At 40.6% G+C, this 27,286-nt stretch overlaps 1 protein-coding gene across 4 annotated transcripts in view; it reads right to left on the bottom strand.

Moving 5' to 3' along the window:
* The window catches only part of MYO1B (myosin IB), a 184,324-nt gene that overhangs the window by 36,107 nt on the left and 120,931 nt on the right, over positions 1–27,286 (bottom strand). For all 4 annotated transcript variants that reach the window (XM_064586837.1, XM_064586838.1, XM_064586839.1 and 1 more), the window contains 8 exons: positions 20,964–21,062; positions 19,705–19,808; positions 18,063–18,210; positions 17,670–17,788; positions 12,121–12,207; positions 11,400–11,465; positions 3,391–3,495; positions 915–977 (listed from right to left, as the gene is read on the bottom strand). In XM_064586837.1, coding sequence (XP_064442907.1) covers positions 915–977; positions 3,391–3,495; positions 11,400–11,465; positions 12,121–12,207; positions 17,670–17,788; positions 18,063–18,210; positions 19,705–19,808; positions 20,964–21,062 — 791 coding nt within the window. The remainder of the gene's footprint in view (positions 1–914; positions 978–3,390; positions 3,496–11,399; positions 11,466–12,120; positions 12,208–17,669; positions 17,789–18,062; positions 18,211–19,704; positions 19,809–20,963; positions 21,063–27,286) is intronic.

Genomic DNA, 27,286 nt, shown 5'->3' with positions numbered 1-27,286 from the left:
CCCTAGCAACCACCATCCTATTGTTTCTTTGGCTTTTTTAGATTCTACATATAAGTGATATCACCCAGCATTTGTCTTTCTCTGCCTAACTTATTTTCCTTAGCACAATGTCCTCAAGGTCCATCTGTTTTGTCACAAATGGCAGGATTTCCTTCTTTCTCAAGTCTGAATAATATCCCATTGTATATACACACCACATCTTCTTTATCCATTCATCTATAGACGGACACTTAGGTTGTTTCCATATCTTGGCTATTGTGAATAATGCTGCAATTAACACGGGAGTAAAGATACCTCTTCGAGATCCTGATTCTGTTTCCTTTGCATATATATATACCCAGAAGTGGAACTGCTGGATCACACAACAGTTCTATTTTTAATTTTTTGAGGAATTTCCATGCTGCTTTCTATTATGGCTGCACTAATTTACACTCCCAGCAATCGTGCACATTTTCACACATCCTCACCGATAATTCTCTTTTTGGTAGTAACCACTAAACAGTGTATTAAGTGGTTCCTGGAATTTTGGAAATGAAATGGATATATGATTGGGCAAAAACGTTTTGCCCGAGCCTCCTCTGACCAGTGCTCATATTCCCAGGAGCCGGGGACTGGACCTGGGCTCCCGGCAAGAATGGGGCGTGCATTGAGGGCATGGCATCTGAACGTCATGCATGGGCTCTGTGATGTGGCCATGGGACGAGACTGAAAATCCTAGCCAAGGATCAAAATGTCCAGCTGTCTATGTGTGTGTTCAAGAACCGTGCATGATCTCTGATGGCTATAATAGAGTCTCCAGAACTCTGCAGTTCTGTAAAGAAAAGTGTCAAAATAGCAAAAATGCTACAGCTTAACACCGAAGCCTGCGAGATCTTCTGTGCAGGATATTATTACTAAGCAATTTTTATACTCACATTTTCTATTAGGTCACAAATGATAGCATTATTGAAATAGTCAATGTGTGTCCATTCTATGCCCTGAGAAACAAAAGAGAAAAAATCAGATTCCATATGATGAGGCCACACACCACCATCCATAAATCAGCCACTGTGCCACCTTACTATGCTTCATGTACTCTCTGGGTATTTCCTTTATAAAATCAGTGCTGCAAAATGTCATCTTCCGGTTCCCAAAACTTCCTTAATTTCAGCGGTCTACCACTAACATGATGTGACTAAAGTGCACGCCCTTGACCTGTTCTGAGACCGCCTCCCATTCCACTCTCCCATCTGTGGCAATTTCCCATGCACTTCATTGGCTCTGTGCCAAACATTTACTCAACAGGCCCTTGGGTCAATATTACTTTGTGTATATTTACAATGTTTATAAGGAAATAAGTCAGAACTTGATCCCAGGAATCTAAGGCCCACATTTTTTCTGTTCTTAATTTGTAACCACAAGGAAAAATTAATTTTAGAGTCAATCCCATGTTGTAGGGCAGTTGACTATTCAAATGTAAAAACATCCCAGTGCTAAGACAAAATATTTCTAATGTAAGGAAAGACATAAAAATCGACCCACTGGTTCTGAGGCTAGCTACAAAGCCAAATCTGTGAGGCTAAATGTCATCATTCTGGATCTGCTTACACTCTGCCTGTAAGTGTAAACATTTATTTTTCTTCTAAGGGGAACTTAATTCATACAGCAAGCTAGGGATCTCCCTATATATTCTTAGACATGTTTTAGACAATCTGTACCAACTGTTTTAAGTTACAGATCAAAGTTTGGGCAATCTATTTATGATGAGAAGACAGGAAGAGAATGAATCTGGCTTTTAGGATGTTTACGTTAAAAAAGGTGCCAGCCAAGTATGAAATGTTTCTAAAGCATGGTGATCATTCTAAAAGAAAGATGAAATATTTATGATTTAGCTTTCGAGTACCTGGGTTATTTTATTAAGACACTGGGGATAATAATCACATTAGAAAATTCTGTACTGAAGCAAAAAAAAGGAAAGAAAAAAGGATTCAGTGTCTTTAGTGATTTACAGTTAACACTATAGAAAATGAAAAAAAATAGGTAATACCATTATTAAAATATTAAAGCAAATAAATAAAAAGAAACAAAAATGTAATACAATATAGACACAATACAATAATTCCTCCTTTTGTTTGAAATAATTTTATACTTCAAAAAACATTATTTAAAAAATGAAAGCGTGAAAACCACACATGGTCATACAATTAAGGATGAAACTTCATAAACATTACTTCTGATTATTTTCAAATTACATTAAGTGAGATCATTTACACAGTGCTAGTACAACACCTGGCAATATAGTAAGCACTCAACAAATATTACCTGTTCTTATTATAAAATCTTAGAAAATCAATGCCGCTTTGCCTTTTCTCGAACAACGTATCATGGAATCCTAGGATACACAGACTTTTGAATCGGGCTTCCTTCCTTTAGCATAATGCATTTGAGATTCCTTATGTCACTGTGTTTATCAATTGCTTGTTCCTTTTTTTTTTTTTTGACAGTGTACTGACATTTTTATTATTTTTTTCTTTCATTTTTAATGCGTTTTATTCTGGAGTAGCCAATTCTTCAGATAAGTCCTTGATCAACTATATGTTGGTTTGAAAAAAAAACTGCTTTTGAGTATAGCTGACACACAGTGTTACGTTAGTCTCAGGCGTACAACACAGTGATCCAGCTTCTCCATACCTTACGCTGTGCGCTCCATGAGCGCAGCTCCCGTCTGTCACCATGCAGTAAGATTACAATCCCATGGACTGTATTCCCTATATGCTGTGCCTTCCATTCCTGTGACTGGCTCATTCCGTAACTGGAAGCCGGTATCTCCCATTCTCCCTCACCTGTTTTGCCCATTCTCTACCCCTCTTCCCTCTGGCAACCATCAGCTGGTTCTCTGTGCTTATCGGTCTGATTCCACCTTTTATTTATTCATCTGTTTTGTTTTTTAGGTTCCACATGAGTGAAATCATATGGTATTTGTCCTTCTCAGTCCGACTTATTTCACTTAGCATAATACCCTCCAGGTCCATCCATGTTGTTGCAAATGGTGTTTGTTCCTTTTTATTGCCTGGTATGGATGTACCACTGCTGTTTGCTCATTCATCTGAATCTTTTTTTAACACACTATTATTTTACATCATTACAGTAGAATCCGCTAAGACTCGAGCCAGTCAACTGATACTTCCTGAGCATCTACTATGTGCCAGGCACTGTTCTAGGCTCTAGCAGCAGGGCAGTAAGATAATCCCAGTGAGCTTAGATGTCCTAACAAATGCACTTTTAAAAGACAAAATATGGCTAAACTTAGATAAATCTGATTTTAGGGTCCTGTTTATAGCGACTTCTGAATCCACAATTTGTATGATGAGTAAAAAAAGGAACCTTTAACAAAATGTACTTCAACATTACCTCCCGTATATATTCCTCCTGCTCTTCTTTAAGAGTCAGTTCAATGAAGATTTGTTGTAGCTTTTCATTACAATAATTAATAATGAACTGCTCAAAGCTGTTGTCCTACATGGAGAAAAATGAAGAGCGCGTTATAAGCCATGCCATTAGGTCTCACACAGCAGTGACACTCTTACCACCGCAATCCACAAGAAACGTCACACACACACCCCGTCTGGCGGATTTAACTGTGGCCCAGCACACAGCTCCCGGGACGCCGAGGCCCAGCACACACAGGCTTGCACGCTGCAGGCACTCGAGAAATGGTTCATGAGTCAAGTGGGTGAATGAAGTATACACAAGTTACGTAGTATTTTGAAAGATGAGGATTTTTAGTTGACAGAGAAGCACCCCACACATGTATGTATAAATAAATAAATAAATAGTTTCCCCAAAAGGATCCAAAATGGAACAGCGAAATTTATAATCTCTGTCACCCAAGTTCTCAATCGGCCATTCTCGGGTGAAACTCTGCAACTCAAGAAAGTCTTCTTGACCTGACCGCTTGTTCCCCTATGCAGGGTCAGCTCCCTCATTCTGACTCTTAGATACCAGGACTTTCTAAAAATCACGCTCTGTGTATATGCGTGTGGGCATGTGTGTACACGTGTATCGATTAGTTTCAGCCCTGTCTCACTAGACGGGCAAGGACTGACTACGTGTCTCTTCTGTTCACCAGTGTAAGCCCGTGCCTCGCACAGCACTTTGCACCCAGCAAGTTCTCCACATGACTTGATGAATGAATGAATGAGCGAAGTGCCAAAAAAATAGAGATTCAAGGGAATCAGCACATCAAAATCATTTCCCTAGTGAGAAACTCTCTTCTCAGAAGGCTCATGATTTATTGCTCGTATGGTTCTCAGCAGCTTCTCCTTCATATTATAGTTATCTCCTAAAACTCCGGTGAAGATCCATGCCTAAATCATCTCTGGACCATCCGCAGGGCTTAATGTATTGCCGTAGATACTGAGGGCACAAAGTCCATGTCTGTTGAATGAATACACCCCACCAAGAACCACACCATCCAGGAAGAGGTAGATCTGGTAGTAAGACGTGTTATTTTCACCTCGGTCGTCTGTCTTTGTGGAGAGGAGATGGTGGCCATGGGAGCAAGGGACAGTACGACCCCACCACTGATAAACCTGACTCTTCTCCTACCGAGGTGGCCAGTCCTGGCCCTAACGAGCTGCGAGCCACGAGCATCCCGGCGTGAAACTGAAGCTCATCGCTTCTCATGAATACCCAGAGCAACTGACCTTCAAATCTCTCTGTAAATGATGAAAGCAAAAAAGTCATAGAGCTTTTCAAAAGCTGAACTTTCAAAATCAACTTTGCTCCTATGTAGGACAAATTTTAAAATGAGACTTATGATGCTGATACCTGACTACATTCTTTCTTGGAATTCACCTAAGAGTTTCCTATCGCCAGTGATGAACTCATTAATCAGGGAGAACTTTTAACTCTAAACCATAAATGACACATACACACGATCATTGGTTAATCTTTCAAATGTTAAGTCCGGTCAAGGAAAAGAGTTTTTTGGTTTTTTGTTTTTAATCATGAAGGTTTTTACTAAAGGGAATACATTTATTTTCAATACTTTCAACAAATGGTCTGAGACACAAAGGGCATTCCCCATTTTCACAAAGTTTTAAAAGCCATGCGCTCCAATCTTCGGAGCTTAACAATTTTGCTTAGAAGCTGATGTCAATCTGGCCTAGATGCCTTATTACGATTATGATCAGGATAAGGCCATTTCTCTACGAGGGAGTCTGGCTTTCTTTGGTAAAATATATCCTTATATAATACTACTACCCCAATTTAAAAACTTATAAATAAAATTAAAGTTTTAATGGTTTATTTAACGGTTAAAATCCTTTCTGTTATTTAAGAAGTCTATACTCATGGAGCTATTTAAACAAAATTATGCTAAGTCTTCAAATGGTAACTAATGAGGAGAAGCAAGAGCAGAATAGTGTCCTGAGACACATGACACGGCCTGAACAGCTGGAGGTATGCTTTGCAACAGGACTACGAAATACACACAGGCAGGTTAGAAATCAGAGGCAAAGCTTCACAATTACAACACAACTTCAGGGGTAAGTTAGACCCAAGCTAGATTTCCCCTCAATATTTAAAAATTCCTGTATGAATTCTATTTCATATCCGCACACAGGTAATCAATGGCCATTTACTGCAAAATCCACACAGCTGGAGAAGCCAATCACACAGGAGCATGCAACAGACTGTCACTGCAAACAGTTCATACTTACTGCATTCTGGTGCGAAAAGGGACAGATTACACAAAATGCAGTCAGTTCTTAATTTGCAATAAACCTCTAAAAGTAAACACTTATTGACAGTTATTCATTGGTGCAAATGACAGATTTCACCATTCAAGCTATGTTTCTGATTGGCATAAAACTTGAAATCAAGACACATGTCCAATCAGTTCAAAAAACGGGCCCCCGATACCTACATGCGGTGTCTGAACTGTGGTTCTGCTAGGTGTGAGCTACGCAGGATAAAAACAGTTTGACTCAAATAATGCCTCACGTAACTTGCTTGAAGTCCCAAGCCTTCGGGATCTAACGCTTCTAATTCTAAATTCTCAGGAAAAATAAATGACACATCCCCCTCCCCAAAGAGTCACTGAAAGAGGCAAATGGCAGGTCACAAAAAGAACAAAGAGATCCAGCAAAATCCAAAAGCACCTCCTCTTTCTCACCACAGCAACCCACCCCGTGCTGTCCCTGCGAGGTCTCCCCTCAAACATAAACAATGTGGTAAGGAGAGAACGTTCTGGAGACGGCCTAAGAAAAAACCTGTCTCTCCTACCTCATCCTGCTGTCTAAAGAACAACAACAAAAAAACAGAATAGCACGAGCATCAAGGCAGAAACCAGCTGACTTCCCCTCCGAAGTATCTCTACATCTACTGCAAACACACCTCATGGTCTGCAAAACGTGTCACGAATCACCAGAGCAATCGTCATTGCCAAACGCGAAGGCAATCCCATCTCTCATGATCTATGTTTACATTGTGGACATCGTCCTATGTTTTGGGAAACGGGACTTCACAAATCATTAAAAATAACATACAAACATTTATAATTTGCAAAAAATTAAGGAACGTCCTGGTAACAGTTCGTATAGCTCCAAATCGCTTCGGTCCAGAACATGCCTTCATGTACACAGGCACTAAAAATCACTGGGGTTTCCTCTTGGGTCATTTTCCCCTTTAGAAAATAGCTAAACTGGGTCTAGGAACCACCCCATGAATCTCAAGACCCCAAGGTAATTTGGTATTTGGATACTTTTGTGTCAAGAACTGTGGGTGGCAGCGATCCCTGAGGCAGGCGCTGTCTCCCACATGTCAGTCTCATGAATCAAAGTCTCCTCAGGAGGAAGTGGGCAGGAGCTTGAATGACTCAGCTCCGCACTCTCTCTCTCCAGTGTTCTACCCATGCCCCACGCATGGAATGTGTCTCCACTGCCTAACTCATATTTATCCCTAAAGGCTGAGGTTATGATAAAACTAAAACTTTGGGGAACATCTTCGAACAAGCATTTCCAGAATTTTCCATCACACAATCTCCCTGTGTGAAGCCCAGAACCATCACCACCCCCACCGGACTGCTCTAGGGAAGACAGATACACAGCAAGGTGTCTAGGTTCTATGCTGTTTTATACTGTATTCACCAAGTGTAGACTGGGGTGGGAAGAACTTGCTAGGTTTAGAAATAAAATAATAGACCAAAACTTCAAAATCTAGGGCTTCTTTAAAGAATTCCTGAGTTCAAGGCGCCTGGGTGGCTCAGTTGGTTAAGCGACTGCCTTCAGCTCAGGTCATGATCCCGGAGTCCTGGGATCGAGTCCCACATCGGGCTCCTGGCTCAGCAGGGAGCCTGTTTCTCCCTCTGACCCTCTCCGCTCTCATGCTGTTTCTCTCTCTCTCTCTCTCAAGTAAATAAATAAATAAAATCATAAAAAAAAAAAAGAAGAATTCCTGAGTTTGAGTCCACCTTTTCAACATCAAACAAACAGAAAACCATACTCCCAGTGAAGTTCACAACTACTTTATACTCTTAAGTATCAATTATGAACTTCCCGCCTGGAAGGATTTTGAAAGATGGGTCAAAAATACCTGCCTGTTACTAATGTATCTGTATTTTCTCGGCAATAGAGGCGGCTAATGATACCTTATGCTCTTTAAGACAGGTAGATATTTAAGTCTTGCACTCTCTAAATACATAACATTTTTCTTCCTAGTACATATTAAAATATGGTAAATTTTAAGAAAAACAACATTATAGTGCTTTTCTTATATAAAATAAGCTTTGACTTAAAAAGCAAGAGTCATGATGTACAGATACATATTATGAACCATATTATTTCCCATCATTTCCATTCTAAAATGTACTTTAAAAATTCTCCTTCCTCTTTAAGTTCTCTAGCACACGAAGAACAAAATTAAAGGAAAAAAGCTGGAACAAAAGGTATTACCTATAACCAGAATCAATTTTCTTTTAAAATCAATTTAGAAAACAAATCTCATCATCATGAGAAGACTTACCAGGCTACACTGACTGACTCTTGTTCACCTATTAGGTTCTTTTATTTGGAACAATCATTGCATCCAGCCTATCATATTCTTACTGTATATGGGTCACTTTCATTGAGGTTCATAAGGGCAAGATGAACAAAGAGTGCCTGATTCAAAATAACTTTGGATATATGAAACCAGCTCAACTGTATGAAAAGTGAAATATCCAGCCTGCTGTTCTGCTTTGGTCTATAGCACACTAATAATTCGTTAGATTTTCCCAGTAAACTACCTGCCATTTTTAGTACTTCTTAGATAAGCACTTAGAAAAAAGCTGAATCAGTTTAGATGGCTCAACTTCGCTCTGAATTTAATTTTTTCATTTGTTATTTTATGGTGACGCTATAAATGTTTCTGAGAGCAGTTATAAGAACATCCAAACTTAATTGTGTGGAATTGGAGTGTCTGGATTATAGAACTCTCTTCCTTTGCAAAACTGGACTTACATTCAACGAGGATTTATAGCTAGATTTTTCTTCTCTATGAGTTTTAACTCACTTCCTCTTATTTTTGGTATCAGTGTGTTCCACTAATCTGTTTTCCAAACTGACATCAGATCACATGCGGCCAGCAAGGCAGGGCTATTCATGCAGCTGGCCCTGGAATGCTTTGCAGTCAAATCCATGGGTCATCATCCCATGGTTTAATGCATCAGTTTCCCTCTTCCATTTAGAGACAGACCAAAATGAATGAAAGGTTTCCACCAGCTCAGCTGAAAAACGTTTTCATGGCAACTGTCAATGGGGTCATGAGGCAGAATTAGAAACATTAAAAATTTTTTTTTCTGAACCTTCACAGTCCAATTTTTAAAGTGATGCCCAGGGTGTTCTAAAAGGTAGAACACTTAATTCTTGCAGTCAAGTTTCATGGAAAAACGAAGGCAGAATTCTCTCTATACTCCATCAGTTTCTTTTTCACTTGGGTATACAATAACATAGAAATTTTCATTTGTGCACTGATGAGGATTCAGAATACTTCTTCCCAAGTCAGACTTTGAGCTTATACTTCAGCTTCTGGTACTTTTAAGTCCTTAATTGCCTGGCTCCCTCATGTTCAATACGATGGACTTCCTGATGTTTCCATGTGTTCTAATTTTGCTGAGAATCCAGGAAAATGTAGAATGGCACCTGAGGCATGCATGTGAATACATTAAAAAAAAAAAGCCTCTCTAATTCCGTATCAAAAAGCAGGTAAAGTATCTAAAAGTGTGCAACCAGGGGCGCCTAGGTGGCTTAGTCGTTGAGTGTCTGCCTTCGGCTCAGGTCATGATCCCAGAGTCCTGGGATCAAGCCCTGCATCACGTTCCCTGCTCTGTGGGAAGCCTGCTTCTCCCTCTCCCACTCCCCCTGCTTGTGTTCCCTCTCTTGCTATCTCTCTCTCTGTCAAATAAATAAATAAAATCTTAAAAAAAAAAAAAGTGTGCAACCAAATCTCTATTCTGACTTCACCCAAGTAAATTTAATTGTAAAATAAATCATTAAGCAGATTATTAATAATCAGGATGTTTGGAAGATCTGAGAAGGTTTAGACAGGAAAATGAAGAGAACAGTTAGTTACAATGAAAGACAAATCTCAATTCTCTCAAAGAACTGGGAAAAAAAATCAAAGCATTTACTGCATGGAGAAGGAAAATTAATTTCTCATGATTTTAGGTACATCATAAGATCTGCTATAGACATGACTGGTTAGATTTGGTCTTGGTTCAAAGTTCTGGTTTGGGGGGCTTTTTTAGAAAAGAATTTTTCTATTTCAGGGTAGTTCTGAGTATATTCAAGCAATTCTCCTAACTCACAAACCTCAAATTCTTCCCTATTACCAAGAGCCTAGAAGCCTTCCTTTGCAGAGTCTGCTAAAGGGGCACCAATATAAGCAGACATTGTGCTGAAGAGCATCTTCGGGGGGCAGGGCGGGAGGTGGGGGGCCGGCAGCAACCAGCACACGGCACAGGTGCCCCACACTCGGCCACCAGCACACCAAAGAACCCCAGGGGGGCTCCCCGTGCTGGCCAGCTCAGAATGATGACAAGTGCACAGAAATATGGGGCATCAGAAACTTAACACATTTGCGTTTTCTCCTTATTTTCAGGTACTGGGGACCTTATGAGTTTGGAGAGAAAAGTGCCCTATAGGAGATCTTTTATTATTTATTAAGGAGGCCTAGGGTTTAGGTCCTGAGTTTGCCCTTTGGTAACCATGTAACCTTGGGAGCTACTTGACCTTCAGAGCCTCACCTCCTCACCTGTAAAACAGGAATAACTGCAGCAATTTCATGACATTTTTGTGAAAATTAAATCCAACAATATATGTACCACTTACCACAATGCTTACACACAGGTAGCCCTCAATAACTGGCCTCAATATGGACTGTGGTCAAGCAGGGAGAAGGTACTATCACAGAAATAAATGTTGTAAGAAAAAGACATTTGCTAGAAAGGCCTAGCTTAGCACAGGGAATGGGCTGATGTTTTTTTGCTATTCTGTGAACCTGATAATTTGGAACACGTGAAGGCTTTGGGTGGTCATTCTGGGCACAGACTGCTTATTTAAAGGAATTCACAAATCATTACTTACGGGGAGAATAAAAAAAGGAGGAGCCTGATCTACTTGTTATTTTTCCAAACCAAACTAAAATACCACTCCTAAAAGTAAGAGTACATGCTTTAAAAGGTCCTTAAAATGGGGGAGGGGGCAAAAAAAAAAAAAAAAAGTCCTTAAAATGGCTTCTAAATGTCAAAGTTAGCAAGAGGATAAATGGGAAATTCAAATATAAGTATATAATGTTTAAATATTTAATCTGTAATAGGCATGGAGTCTTTTTAAAAAAATTCATTATGAACTTCCACTGAAATTCTTTCAACCTTTGCAACAGAACTCCTATCGAAAGACTGCAGTTGGATGAGACCCAACACATCACCCAGTCGAGACCGTCTCTGCCTGAGTCCAGCGGGGATGAGGTGACCAGCTCCAGCCAGGCCACAGCCGGCATCCGGCTCCTGGGCTCCGTGCTTTCTCAGGGCACCATCTTGCTTCCCTTTCTTACAAATGAACGAATGACTAAGGCCCAATGTCCATATACCTTGTTAGCAATTTCACAGGAAGAATTCTGAATTTGCAATTACAAAAATCAAATACTGCTACAAGAAGTTCTTCCTTTGACAGCACTGGCACCAAAATGCTGGCTCTCAGCACTCAAAACACACACACACACACACACACACACACACACTTTGTTACATCCGCAAAAAGGCTTCTTTGTAGATTCAAAGTTATATTAATTAAATTAAATGTGGTCTATAGAATATACAATGTAATTTCCAACTATTCCGCATAAATAAAGATAATACAAAAGCTAGGAAAAAAGCTTACCTCAAAAATTTCAAAGCCATAGATGTCCAAAACACCCATGACCTTCTTTCTCACTTTGGTCTGTGCCTTAAAAAAAGTTTAAAATTGATGGGTTAATTCAGGCCTGAAATAGAACACTAAAAGCATACTAAGGAATACAGACGTACATTATAAATTAATTGCATTTCACAACTAGGAGAATAACTGTAATTTAGTTTAGTTTTGTTTGTTTTTTTTTTTAATGTATGAGATAGAATATTGGTATGGAATCTTCCAGAAATTTTAATAGGTGACTTATTTAAAGATGGTATTAGTGATGCTTTATTGTAATAAAAGATTGCTCAATGTTATGATCTAGGTAGGGCCTTTCAAAATCACACTACTCCAATACCCTCATTTTACTGAAGAACGTATCAGTAGCTAGAGAGGTCAAGTGACCTTTTCAGCCAAGTGCATAAACTAGATAGATGAACCACAACCAAGACCTAGGATGCTCTCAGAGTAACTCTGCAAAGACCACTAGACCACTGACGGGTGAGATTTCTTACAACATACATGGCAAAACAAAATAAATAGAATCCTGACAAATTTCAATCCTATGCAAGGTAAATTCTTTTCAAGGAACAACTTTGTAAGTCATAATCAATTATCTGATTATAGAATTAAAGTATTTTTAACTTAATGTTTATACTCTGAATACCATTTATTACAACTGATTTATCTGGTTATTGAAATTCAGTACCTTAATGCTTTCATTGATTCGATTTACCAACCATGAGAACAATCTGCTGTAGAGGTTTTTAGCCAGAGCATCACGGGCGTAATATGCCTATTAATAAAAAAAAAAAAGAAGAAGAAGAAGAAAGAAAAAGAAAAACTCAGCACCCACAATTGTCACAATGCTTAATTTCAATAAAATAATAAAGGCATTTCTTTAAATATTTAAAGCTGTTTTATTTCCAATTTCTTTTCAGAGCCAGTCTTCATTATACTCTGGATGAACAGTCAAACCGTTAAGAGAATTGGGCAAATTATTTATACCCAATTATTATGCTTTTTTGCATCCCAGGAAATGAATTCAAAACATTACAAACACTTTCTCCAGAAAGATATCCATCTCAGTATTACAGAAGAGAGGAAAATCAGAGGCAATTTAGAAGTCCAACAACAGTAGAATAGCAAAATGAATAAATGAATGCCCACTGAAAGGGAAGTTACACAGTTATCACAGAATGATCATTATAAAAATTAGCTAATAAAATGGAAAATGCTTATGTTGTATGAAAATAAGAAACTACATTTTATACGAAGACTCTATCTTTTCAACCCCTACACATAGGAAAGGAAACTCAAAGAAAAAACGTGAAAATGGGTCTCACTGATGTGATCTGCAAATTTTTTCCTTCATTCAACCCTCTGAACATTTAAAAAAAAAATTCCATAACGACTAGTGTCACAATACACTGTTAGACAATGTGCTGGATAAAACAGAAATCACATGCTTTTATTTGCTTATTCATTTACTTGAAGCTGTTCAGACGTACCTGACAAAGAAAGGGCAGAAGACAGAGTGTCGCTGACTCTGACCTAGAATGCACGCACTGGAGAAAGGGAGCCTTGCTGGGGCGAACCTAAGAGTCCCTACAGGCATCGGGTGCCACGTGGGTACCTCAAGCACGCACCAACAAGAGATGTGTGAGGCAGTGCTCCCGGGGAGGCCCGCGGATGAGCGTCAGCAGCCTCGGGGAGCAGAACTGGAGGGTTTGCTCCTATTCCTAACACTCTGGCCCTATGTGTGCATTTCACTGCTGGTAAGTAGAAATGTGGGCATTACTACAAAAGCAAACCATTCCATTTTTATCTTATAAAGAATTAGGTTATATGGAAGTTCTTTTTCCACGTTTCTTTCTAAATGAAGTGTAACAACTTTAATCACACAGTCACCTTGCTGGCAACGTACGGCAGCTTTAGAGCACCTTCTCCCTTCATCTGACACTTGCATGCTAATCCCAAATCTCTCTCCCTACATCTCAGGCAGCCACTCCAGTGAGAGCTAGAAAATCCACTGAGAAGTTGGCAGACAAATAGAACCCAACTGCACAATGTTGTCTTGGAGGGTGATGGTTAATGATCCCATTGCAGAAAATACATGTAAATGCTGAGATAGAGAAAGAAGCCTGGGTTTAGACAAACACCTTTTCTCTACCCTCCTTCCTTCTAGGTTTTACTTTCTTCAAATAGGCCATACAAGTGCCTAGAACAGTGCCTGGCACACAGTCTTTTTTTTTTTTTTTTTTTAAAGATTTTATTTATTTGACAGAGAGAGACACAGTGAGAGAGGGAACACAAGCAGGGGGAGGGGGAGAGGGAGAAGCAGGCTTCCCGTGGAGCAGGGAGCCCGATGCAGGGCTCGATCCCAGGACTCTGGGATCATGACCTGAGCCGAAGGCAGACGCTTAACGACTGAGCCACCCAGGCGCCCCTACACAGTAAGTCTATACATGTTATTTATATCATGATTTCTGAAGTATCTTCTTCCTTTCCCACTCGTGCGCCTATAGAATTCTTTCTTCATCCTCTCCGCTTTCTTCTTGCAAATTCCATTTACCTGAAAACACCGCATAATCTCAAAACATCACTTATTTGCAAACAGAATGTCATCATAATGGCATCTGGTTTTTCTCGTGGTATGCTACCGGCTTCCAAAAAACCACCATTTCAATATGCAATCGAACTAATAGTGACAACTTATTCTGGCACTACATTGTATTTTTTAAAGTGTATTCACAGCCAATGTATTAATCTTCTTTGCTGCCTTCAAACAAATTATTTATTCCAGAAGTCTCAAACTCAAATGTCCCCAGGGAGCTGCCCATCTCCCAGGCCTGACTTCCTGAGTCTGATTCATGCCACTTCATTTCCACACTAATGTCCTCCAAAGTAGGGGAAGGAATATTTACTCTCACTTAAGGATCACCAATGAGGTGTACAGAAATAAGGAAGACACCGAATGCACCGATTCACCATCTCAGATTCTAAGCACAATATGAGGAGACTACACGTTTCTGCAGCTGTGTGAAGCTTACTGAGAAAGATCCCCAGTGGATGTGCTTCGGACATGACCGCTATAAGTCTATGGCCCAGGTGAAGGAGATACACAGATGTATGGCTGTAGGGCCCACTCGGTAGAAGCTTACAGTGTGGCGGTGGAGATCAAACCAAGATGAATGGAACAATCAGAGAGCAAGTGCCCAACAGCAAGAGAAAAAGGAATTCAGGGAAGGGAGAAGAGGGGGCCAATGGGATCTAGGAAGGCTTCCTGGATGAGGTGTAATTAGATGGACCATTCAGACAGACAGGAAGAATGAGCCATGGCATGTGGGTAAAGGAGAAGTAGGAGCAAAGGAACTGGGTAAAAAGAAGTATGGCATTTAGAGAACTCAGCACAGGGAATAAACTGAGATCAATTGTGTAGGGTCAGATTACCAAGGGCCCGAGGGCCGAGGGCCGTGGAAGGCAGGGAGGGAGGATGTGGCCGAAGCTGAAAGACAGCTCTGTCTTGAGTGTCTATCATTTCACTATTCCTTGCTGTATCTGAGGAAAGATCGAAATGCCTTGGGGAGAATGAGGAACGGGGCAATAAAGATGATCATGGGGCCCAAGAATTGAAGCTATGAGGAAATGTTAATAAAACAAATTACTTCCTGCTGGAATTGAAACCTTTTAGGCAGTAAGATTGGTAGAAACCTAAATCCTCCATTAAAAAAGAACCTGAATAAGGAGCTGAAAAACCAAGGATCTCAAGCGAAATTCTTTCATGCCAAAGGTTAAAAGAATGTGGAAAAGTGTAACCTAGGGATGCAAGGTGACTCAAGCTCATTAAGTAGGAGGCACCTGGGCCTGGTTTCCGTAGAGGATGATTAAAAGGCAAGAGTAAAACTACACAATAAAAACACCACAATATAGCCACATATACATTCCATATATATCCATATATATGTGGATATTCCTAAAGGGCTTCTTAAGCAGCAGGCCTTTTCTCTTTGCAACAGCGTATATTTAACCATCACCACTCTGGCTATTGAAAATGTCTATACTCAGTGTGACCTTCAATACAGTGGTTCTCAAAATGTGGTCCCTGGACCAGCAGCAGCACTGACCTTGTGAGACGCGCACATTCTTCAGTCCTACCGCAGACCTACTGAATCCAACGCTCCAGAGACACGGCCTGCAAACCAGGTTTGGCAAACCCTCCAGGGGGTCCTGATGTGCACTCAAGTTTGAGAACCGCCTCCACACTTAACCTTTCCAGCCCCATTTCTCTGAACCCATGTCACAAGCCTAAAGCTACAGCCGAGCCCGACCAACCCTCCCCAAGATGTGGACTCCTCTTCTCACTGTTTTCTTTTTGAAATGTGCTTTTGCCCATTCTTTGTACACCTAAATCCTTCAAGACTGGCTCAGAAACCATCTTCTCCATGAAGTCTTCTTTCATCCCTTATGCCCCTGCTAACGGTCTACATGGGGGCCTGTGCTGAGCAGGCTCAACGAATTTTTCTTGATTAAGTCAGTCGCTCACCATCTGACTTTGCATTAGTAAGGTTGCCCTGGAAAGACAGGACAGCAGAAGTAGTACTTTAGAAGGAGGACACACAACAGTTATAGCTAGAAAATTTTACATATACACAAAGTTATAGTATTTTTCATAGTCAAAACAGCTCACCTAAGATAAGAAATCAACACTGAAAGAAAACTACAGACACACAGGCATCCCTGGGTCAGTAGCAGAGCCTAGTTCAGAGCAGCCAAGAGAAAGAGGAAATCCACCTACTGTCTTACAGATGCTTAAAGCCACTTACAAAGAGGGGGAGAACACAGTTGGACTATGGGGGGAGAATAAAGTAGGGCTCTGTGGGAACAGTCCCGAATTAGTCCTTTAATTCCAGCCCAGATCAGCACTGACCAGTTGGAAAATGTCTAAGCCGTAGAACAAAGGGTTTATATTGGAAAGGGTTCCAGAAGCTGCCTGGGTATAACATCCACACACACATCCATCCATCCCTTCATCCACTTAACCTGAACCAAAAGAGAGAAGAAATAAGCAACTCAGACTGTCTCAGAAAGACTTCACTGGCTTCAGATGGACAGTAGACAAGAAGGAAGGAGGGAGGCCAATTTGGCCATTTGACCACACACTGGCTTCTCCCACCGTGTTCTCCAAATCTGTGAAGGGCAATTCTATTTTCCCAGTTGCTTAGGTGAAAAGTGCTGGGAGTCATCCTTGACCCTTCTCTTTCTCTCATACCGACTATCAAGCCAGCAGCACGTCCTGTGGCCTCTACCTTCAAACGATACCCAGAGGTGACCACTTCTCACTCTACGGCTACGACCTGGTTCAGCCACCATCATTTCTAGCTTAGCACACATTTCTTACAGCTCCCCAGTGCCATGAACTGAAAGTATGTGTAGTCCCTTCACCCCACCCCAAATTCCATGTAGAAGCCCTAATCCCCAATGGGATGGTATTTGGAGGGGGAGCCTTTAGGAAGAGAGTTAGGTTTAGATGTCGGATGACATCATGAGGGGAGAGCTCCCATGATGGATTAGTGTTCCTTATAAGGGGATGAGGACACCTGCATGCATTCTCCCTTCCTCCACCCCCTGCTGTGTGAAGCGGATACAGCAAGAGGGTGGCTGTCTGTCTACCAGGAAGATGGCCCTCACCGAGAATGCGACCGCGCTAGCCCCCTGATCTCAGACTTTTAGCCTCCAGAACTATGAGGAATAAACGGGTTTTTTTGTTTAAGTCACCCAGACTATGGTATCCTGTTACAGCAGCCCAAACTAAGACACCCTGCTTGTGCTCCTCCCCACTCCCCACTCTGCTCGCCACACTGCAGCCACAAGGACCCTTTGCAATACAAAGCAGGTCACGCCACTGGTGTCATTTCCCCGCTCGCTCAGAGCCGACTTCCCCGCCCCAGCACTGTGGGTCTCCCTTTGCTGCTCTAGTTTTTCTCTTTGTCTGCTGCTAGCTTGCTATATAAATTGATTTATTGACTAGGTCAACCGGCTATTGTCGGACTCCTCTTCTTGCCAAAAGTTTAAGCTCCACAAGGGCAGGGATCCTTATCTGCTTAGTTTGCTGCTCTGCCCCGAGTGCTCAGAACAATGCCTGCAACCGTATGACAGTTCATATAATAGCCTGCAAAATATAATTTTTGTTTCCACTTAAATACAAATATCACAGACTTTTTAAAAACTTACTTCTGGGCATTATGTTTCACCCACCTGAGCCACATTCAGTGTAGTTGAAACCTTCTCCTGTTTGGCCTCCACCGTTCGGAAACTGAATGCTCGTTCTAGAACTGACTGATCAATGCCGGTCAACTCACAGATTTCCTTTAACTCTGTAGGGGGGATGGACACAAAAAGTGACTGCCTGTGTGCTGCTAAAAATCATTTTCAAGGCTTACGGTGTTCCTTCTAAATCACATTCAAATCAAACAGTAGAAAATGTATAACTCGAAAGACTTAACACTCTGCTCTAATTATGTTTCTGTTCAGTTTCACTGGAAAGTGTTTTCGAACCCATGAAAAGCAAAAGTTTTACTTTCTAGATTAAAAATTGGGCAGAAGTTCAAAGCAAGTTTGCTAAACAAGGCTGAGTCTCCACCGACTTACCATTTTTGTCTTTGATTTTGCTTTCATCTAAACCATTCACTCGAGATTCGGGCTTGAACTCGATGTTCCCCAGTTTCAACACCGCGGCCACCACCTCCAAGACAGACTCAGCTTCATGATCCATAAAACCCACAATCTGCATGGCGTTCTGCGGGGGGGGGGGGGGGGGGGGGAGAAAAACAGCTGTTTTCTTTCTGCCATTCTCTTATCATTATTATTATTATTTATTTTTTTTTACTAAATCTGATAACAGATTCGTTTCTGAAAAAAAAAAAAAACAAATGAAAAGACCAAGGGTCGGAGAATAAGCTCTCCGAAGGGCAAACCTATTAACAGACCTGATGCAGCACCAGTGTGGGGCTCTAACTTGTTCAGTGGTTTCATGCTGTGATTCAAGGATCCCCAGGGCATTTGGCATGCTGTGGCAAGGGGGTGCAGGAGTACAAAGAGGAAGATGGAGGAAAAGGAGGCTGGGAGCCGGGCCTTGAGTTCTAACCCATTTAATCTGCAGCAGCTCAGAGAGAGAGAGAGAGAGAGAGTGTGTGTGTGTGTGTGTGTGTACATGTGTATATGTATCTTTTTTTATACTGGGTTCTGATGCTAGGAAGAAAACCAAACAAAAAGCTCTTTATAACCTAATCCTACATAAAACCCTCCTCGTTTATTTCACCTGAGAAAAACTGATTTGCAAAGGTGAAGTGCCTGACCCAAGGCATTACAGGTAACAAGGAACATTCCATCAGTCATAAACTTTTACTGAGTGCTGATGATTTGCCAGGCAAAGCATTACAGAACTGGACTTGAACCGAACTCTTAAATCACGTCCAAAAATCAATAGGATTCCCGTACGGGGATGTTTACAGAGTTTTAACAAATTACATACTCAAGGAAATACTTTCTTTTTGAAAATAGCCCAGCTTTTTTGTTTTCTTTTCTTTGTTTGTGATGAGGCTACCTAGTGAAGGGAGTCATGTGCATTTCTTCTCATGGAAAATTTCAAACATATACAATAATAGAGCAGGAAAGAACCCCACGTCATTTTCACTCAGCCGTGAAGATGAACTGATGCCAGTCCTGTTTCAGCTGATCTGACCTCCTCCCCTGCCTCCTCACCACCACAGCTGTCCCATTCGGAAGTGAAGTACAGTTACAATAGCATGTCCTACTAGGAGTAATTTTCAAAGTTAGGATAGTGTTTAAAATAATCTATTTTCTAATGAGCATGAAATGCCAATCATTCTGGCTTACATATGATTTGTGGAAAAATATATAAAAACATGACTTTCTGTCTCAAAAACAGTATTCATTTAATGCTTTCCTAGGACAGTTTTCACAGCTGGACATTAACTACTAAGCAATCGCCATGAAAATATATGATTTAAATACAGCATTAAAAGACTCAGGATAATAGAGTAAGAAAGCTCCTTTTGATAAATAGTAAAATCGCATGCTCTAGGAAAGCGTGGGCCTTCACAATATTGTATAATTTTAATAAGAATACAAGAAATTCTTGTGCAATTCTAAAACCTTAGGGTGCATGAGTTAGACCTCTGAGAAAACTCAGAATTGTTATCAATTCCAAATGAGCAATATACAGTGTTGCCCATTTTAAAGAATAATGAAAGGACTGTATCTTGCTTACCCTGACAGTTCTGAAATTTGCTGCGTCGTCCACTCCATTAACTTTGGCAGAGTCCAAACTTAGGTAGTTATATCTGCTGAAATCCCGCTCAAGTGTAAGTTTATCTATTGAATCACACATACAAGTTGGTAAGTTACTTCAATAAATCTAAGCATCTTTAATATCTCATTCCTTAAGACCTCCAGATAAAACGACTTTCATATTAGGGACTCAATCAACAGAACAAAAATTGATACCCAAATACTAATAGCATTTTTCTAAAATCTACCTTTACACCACTGTTGTACATATTTCAAACTGCTTTTTTTTTTTACATTTATTCATAGTAAGGCCCCTTCCATATTTTTATAACTTAACCATCTTCAATGCACTATTTCATTGTAACACATGAGGTCTGCCAAGTGATTCCCATGCCATTGGACACGAGAGCAATGATAAAGGTCTTCATATAAAGTGTTCTTTGGATTCTTTTGAATTACTTCATTGGGATCTATTCCAAAAAAAATGGTGCGCCTGGGCAGTGGGCTCTGATCATTTCATGACTTATTCTGGATTGCTAACTAGTCCCCAGGAAGAAGTCCTCACTTGGAAGTGACACCCACAAGCTCTAAGCAGACCAGGGCCCGATAATTCTGCCAGGTTAGTCCTTTTTTGTGACTTCTGCTAATATATGTACAGCGAATGTATCAGTGCTTTTGGTTTATGCTTGCTGATTATCAGTGAGGATGATTCTTCCCCAAATGTCATTTACTTCCCATAGTTCCCATTTGGACTATTTGTTCAAAAATTTCATCACTTAGCTTATTGGATACTATTCTGATAGACTTATATTAATTCCCTAAAATAGCCAAAGGTCAGATTTTTAACTCTTTTATCAATTACAAATGTTTTCCCACTATGTTTAATTTTCACTGAGCAATTTTTTTTTATAGTTGTTTTCATCTACTGCTCCCTGTTAATTTCTTCTTCCTGAGTGGAACAATCATATACTTCCATTTTATTGTTTAAATTTATGATTCCCTCCCCCTCACCTCCCTAATATTTAGTTAGCTCTTTGAGTTAGCCTTCTGAGACCTGTGCACAGCATCTGGTGAGGTACAGGGATACAGAGCAAACAAATACTGGGGCAGGATGACAGGAGCAAACAGACCATGTTCTGCACTTCAACCACAGGCATGGAACATTTTTAAGAACATGAAAAAGAATGTTTTGGGAAATGCTGTGACACTAAAAATTAAAGCGCAGACACAGGGACTTACTGAGGAGCTCTTCAGAGGCACCAGAGAGCAGCTGATAGAACACATGGAAGTTTCTTTCACCCCTTGGTTGCTTCACAACTCGAGACTTCTCTAAAAGATCTAAAGAGGAGAGAAGAGTCAAATCATCGTATATTGTTAATTTTGCTTTCAAATCCAGCGTAGTTCTTCTTTTCCACCCCCCTCACTTTCTTTTTCACTTTCTGTTTTGTATTAATGAAATAATAACAGAAGCTAAATTTTCCGTTCTTCCTTCAGGAAGAAGCCCAGCTCCAACTAAGATCACCAAGTTAAACAAACCAGGTTCTTGTCATACAACAGTGAATATGCAAAATAAGTTCAACAATACATTCGACGAGCTGATTAAAGAAAATGATACAGTTTGTATATTAAGGTTCTCTTGGTTTTATGTAATATGTGAGGACATTAAGTTCTTCAAAACACAGCATTACAAAGCTAAGCAATGGAATTCAGCCATTCAGTTATGAATCCACTTAATAATTATAAAGTTAGTGTTTCTGAGATCTTATTATGTGCTAAGTGCTTTATATCTCATTATCTCACTGAATCCTCGTAGCCATTTTATCAAATATTATTTAAGTTTAAGTAGGATTTGAAATCAGGCCATCTGATATAATGCAAGGCCCACCTCATCATATCCATACACCCTGCCCACCTGGGATAAGGGAAGTATATTTTCTGGATATTTCAAAGTCTTAGAGAATGAAAGGTGATTTTCATCTCATGGAATTTGGTGTTGTTATTTGGCAGCATACTTTCCTTGGTTCCAGATACTTTTTCACCCAATAATTTGATGTCTTATCAAGTTTTCAAACTTTTATCCAAAACTGAAGAAAGGAAGGAAGGGAGGGAAAAAAGGAGGAAGAAAGAAGCCAACCAACCAGAAAAGAGCCATTGTGGCAATATACAAGAGATGCCAAAGTACAATAGCAGAGCTATTTCACCTGAAGTCCTGCTTATATAAAAGTGATATAAAGAGGGTCTAGATCCTGCAGGCAAAAGCCAAATTGAGTTGTAAAATTCTGAATCAGTGATCCCATTATTAACTCTAGAGAACAGACACATCTGATTTCTAATCAGGTTGAAATCTAAACATTATCAAAGGAATGAGGGAGAGATGTGCAATTTCTCTGGGAACGGTCACTGAACTTCTCAGTGTGTGTTTCTGGAATCCACACTAGCATGTAAAGAGGAGCTTAGGGAGAGATAAAGAGTGCAGATTTGATGAAATGAGAAGTCCTAGGGGCCTCCCAATACCGGAGGTCATTTGTAAGAATGAAGAGATGGGTTGCAAGGACACATAAAATTAAAAATGAGAACAAAAATACGTAAATTCAAAAATGATAAGAACAGGATGCTCTAGAGTTTCAATTTTCATCTCCAGCTCTCATTTCATTTGGATGACTGCCAATGCCCTCAAATCATACACAGAAATCACGAAGACTTCATATTTAGCAAAAAGAAAGAAAACAGAAATCGAAAAGCACGAGTGAGACAAAATTTCGAAAAGAAAGGATCGTGTACTATTCATCATCTCGAAGGACTGCATGTTTCGGTTTGTAAGTAAAGACTGACATACAAAGCAGAAGGCAGAATAAGCAGGGAAGATAAAAACGCAGTATGACTGTACTTATTAGCATGTGACCAAGATCCTATGGGGTCCTAGGGGTACAGGCAGTTTTAGAAGAAAAAATCCACAGAGCACGGGCAGATTCTTCATTGGGAAGCTAATCTTTAGAGGAAATTCCTCAAGTCTAGAAGGAAGTAACTCAACTACGTGAAAAATATAAACAAATGCTACAGTTCACTTTATCTGTTCATGTACAATTCCTTCAGTCAGCTCGCTTAATGCTCACCCACTACGTGCCGGGAACAATCTAGAAACGCACCCAGCACCAACTGCAAATATGAAGACCTTCTCCCTCATGGCCTACAAGAGTCACACACGCTCTGACAACTCCCACCACCCAAATCAACAGCAGCAGTTCTTTCCAAGGTGGGATGCCTAGTTCCTCAAGAGAGAGCAGGAAATGGAGTGAGGAAGGCAGAATGACTATGCATTTGGGGTCAAAGCCCACGAACCCCCAGGCTCTTCCCATAGCGGTAGGAGTTCTGCCACACAGTCCTCTCATTTCACAGGGGCACCTTAATCATGATGACAATTGTTCAATGGCACTCATCCAATCACATTCTAACAAGCCAACCGTGGTACTTCAAGACATTCAATAATGCCCTCAACGCATGACAGAGCCACCCTGCACGAGAGGCACACTCTGGCCAGCCTCAGGTCTGGCACTTTTTGGACAAATGCTCACAGAAAGTGGAGAGTCTGAAACAGCGATGGCTAGAAGATTCAGCAGACATCAGCCACCAGGTTAAAGAAGAATATTCATATGTGCACAGTGTGGAAAGGAATGCTGGCCAATGTACTTCTTGAACCACACATGCTGATATGATCAGTGATTACCATCACATTCAAACGTGAAGCATAATATGAGGTGTTTAAAAGGAAAGGTGCAGAGGGGAAGGAGGAAAGGAACTTTCACTGACCTTTTGCTATGCATTTGGTGCTTTTCATTCATCATCATATTCGGCCCCAAACACCTCCCCTGAGGTTGGTTTTATAATCCCTATTTTATAGATGAGTAAACAAGGCTCATATCACATTGTTACCAAGTGACAGAGCCAGAATTCAAAGCTTTAGGTGACTAAAGTTACAGTTTGTAATTTTCCAGTAAAAAGAATGCAAAATCCATAAACACTGATTTCACCTAAGCAACTCAATCACAAAATGAGAAAACTTTTATTAAAGGCAGTTGAAGGTTTTAGCACCTAAAATGCTTAGTCTATTACTCTAGAGCCTCTCATGTCTTTATGACTTTTCTCGTATGTTACAAGCTTTCAGGTAGAAGAGTAATCAGGGAAAAGGTCTGCCCCAAAATAATTTACTAATGCTTAAAACCATTCCCTATTCATTTTTAATGGGCATGCACCAACATAATCTAAGAGTACGAAGCCATATCAAATAATTACTCCAAGTACAGAACATATAAAGACTTGCCACCTGCCCATTTTAATTTACCGAATGTTCCCCTGAATTAGTCAAAGCAAACACTGGCTCAGCCTTCCCTGTGGCTTTACACGCTTCTGCCACCACTGACTGAGCCTCTGCTAACAAGATTTAGTAAAGAAGAGTGCAGGATATGCCGAGCATTTAGTAGAGAAGAGAGTATAAGTCTCTGTGTATTCCAATGCAGATACATTTCCCTCTCAAAATGTCAATTTAAGTTCATATTAATTAGTATCCTGGTTTTGACTAATTACTAATGTGACTAGTCAAGGGCAGGGACACGTGCCTGTGCACAGCATAGGCCAACCTCCCCACAGTACAAGACATGAAAGGAGTAAAAGGTCCATATTTGCACCTGCTAGAGAAGGAAGTCTTTTAACTGGCACAGGAATAGCAAGATAAGTAGCAGTTGGGAAGAAAAAAACTTGACATTACTTTAGAATATAACAGATGAAAGATTAGATAGTTTGATCCAATTTATTTTATGTATTGTCTCCCTTCCTGAAAAAAAAAAAAACAACCAAAACCAGTCCAAGTCCAAGGCTTAAAGAATAATCAGCTTGGGGGCACCTGGGTGGCTCAGTCGTTAAGCGTCTGCCTTCGGCTCAGGTCATGATCCCAGGGTCCTGGAATCCAGCCCTGAATCGGGTTCCCTGCTCAGCAGGAAGCCTGCTTCTCCCTCTCCCACTCCCCTACTTGTGTTCCCTCTCTCGCTGTGTCTCTCTCTGTCAAATAAATAAATAAAATCTTGAAAAAAAAAAAAAAGAATAATCAGCTTGGTCTCAGTTTTGCCAAGACCGGAATGACAACGGAAGCACCATGATGCACAACTCTGACCAAGCCCCAGAGATCCTGTGCTCCTCTCCAGTTGCTCAAAGATAAATATTATGAAAAAAGTGTTTGAGCGGCATTTAGGCTTTTCCAATTAATGTATGCCCCTTCACTGCTGCTTTAGCAAAAACGATGGGCCTGCAATCTAAGTAACTGGTGTGTTCGCACAACTGATGGCAGTCTCAGTGGAAAACGGACTATGAGCTTAAGTCTGCTCATGTAGTAGGGCATACACTCCAAAGTCAACCCTCTACTTTTTCTGGAAATAGACAACAAAACTCTCAAGGCTGACTGACAATCAGGAAGTTTCACTAATAACAAATTTCAAAGTCAAAAAGACGGGGTGGGGGTACGTGGGTGGCTCAGTCGGTTAAGCGTCTGTCTTCGGCTCAGGTCATGATCCCAGGGTCCTGGGATCGAGCCCCGCATCGGGCTCCCTGCTCTGCGGGGAGTCTGCTTCTGCCTCTCCCTCTGCCCCTTCCCCTGTTTGTGCTCTCTCAAATAAATAAATAAAATCTTAAAAAAAAAAAAAGGGCGAAGGTCTTCTTACAAAGCACTCACTGCACACGTGTGTTACGGTGAACCAGAGCACCTGTGAACAGTCGCCACGGGGCTCTCTCTCAGCCTGGGCATCACATGGAGCTCCATCTACCTGCGGGTCAATGGCTGTGAGACATGTGAACCACCTGGCATGCCACGACATTACGATTTTCCCTTACCTCCACCTCCACCAAAAAAAATGGGAATTTTTAAGAAATCAGCTTCAAGTTTCACTCCAAAGTCAGTATCCTAAAGTTATAAAATCAGCTCTAACGATAGCTGCACCTGCTCCGTGGGAAGCTGTGAAAAGGTGTCTGGTGTCTGCACATGAAACATTAATTGGGGCTTTAAAACACCAGGAAAAGTTGGCTTATTATCTACTTAATCAACAACTGGTTTTTATTAGGATCTGTTTATATACCTATAGCATATATACGTATTTTCACAACAGATTTCTTCCTAACAAATTTAATGTTTAATAATTAAAAATTTACTCATATATGTACATGTCTGAATCTAAAACTCCATCTCCAACCCTGAAATAAAATTAATGAAATATAGGCCATAGTATCATATTATTAGATATATTATCCTAATTAATTTAGACATATTTAATATCTGATGTCTTCTGTATTTGTATATAATCTTGTTTCGTGGCAAACAAATAGTCTTTTTTCACAGTAAACATATTTTTGTAATAGAAAAACCACCGAAGTAAAATTGAGATGAAGGAAAGCATCCATTTTTATACAAAGCCATCCACTACAGAGTAACAGCACTGCTCTTTGAAATTTGTTTTATTGCTAAGGATACTTCACAACCAATGGTGGATTATTTCTGTCTTCTGAATATTAGAGCACTCTGAATACTGAAGCACTAAGAAAGCCCAGCCCTGTGTTATAAACTAGACAATGCATTGTCTTTGTTTTCGGTGAATTTTGATCCTAAAGAAGACAGGTTAAAAACAGACACTGTTTATTGATGAATATTGACTAGCTGTTGAGAAATGACTCATGTATGGCTAGTCTCCAATGCTACCTCAATCTCTATGTATTCTCAGAAAACAAAGCAGTGCAGAGTTTCCTTTAGGGAGTGTTCCAACAAGCCGTTTTGCTCCTAACTTGTCATCAATAACATCAAAGATATGATATAAAAGGAAAAACAAAGCTATAAATCTCAAACCATTTAAAAGAGTACAATTGGGGGCGCCTGGGTGGTTCAGTTGGTTAAGCGACTGCCTTCGGCTCAGGTCATGATCCTGGAGTCCCTGGATCGAGTCCCGCATCGGGCTCCCTGCTCAGCGGGGAGTCTGCTTCTCTCTCTGACCCTCCCCCCTCTCATGTGTTCTCTCTCTCCTCTCATCCTCTCTCTCAAATAAATAAATAAATAAAATCTTAAAAAAAAATAAAAAATAAAAAATAAAAATAAAAGAGTACAATTGTATTCCATATCCTACAAATGGCATGGATGTGTCATATATACAAACATGTCATGAGACAGCACATAAAAGTGCAAGCCAATTGCATCATAAATTCAAAAGAAATCTAGAAGAGGAATTCCAAGAGATTCGCTCCATCTCCCATCTGCCCTGTGAGTGGGGTGGATGTTCCCTCCTGCTCTATTGATTCCTAGTGGGAGGCTCTCCTTAGACTAACTCCCTCGCCTCTCTCAGCCCCTTACTCACTCCTCACCTGGGCAGAAGGAAGGACATCTCTGAGCAGGGCGACTGAGACAGGGAAATGAGCAGGCACATACAGTTCAGCCCTCTAGGTCCCCACGCCGTATTCCCAATTGGCTCTGCTCACCGGCGCGGTCTAAGAGAACTGGAGCACTGCGCACAGGAGGAGGTCAGAGGTTGCCTAAG

This window comes from Mirounga angustirostris, unplaced genomic scaffold (assembly GCF_029215605.1).
Source record: "Mirounga angustirostris isolate CCGP_5_RB_7025 unplaced genomic scaffold, mMirAng1.0.hap1 SCAF_3, whole genome shotgun sequence".
Taxonomy (NCBI): Eukaryota; Metazoa; Chordata; class Mammalia; order Carnivora; family Phocidae; genus Mirounga; species Mirounga angustirostris.
This window is presented reverse-complemented; position numbering and strand designations above follow the sequence as displayed.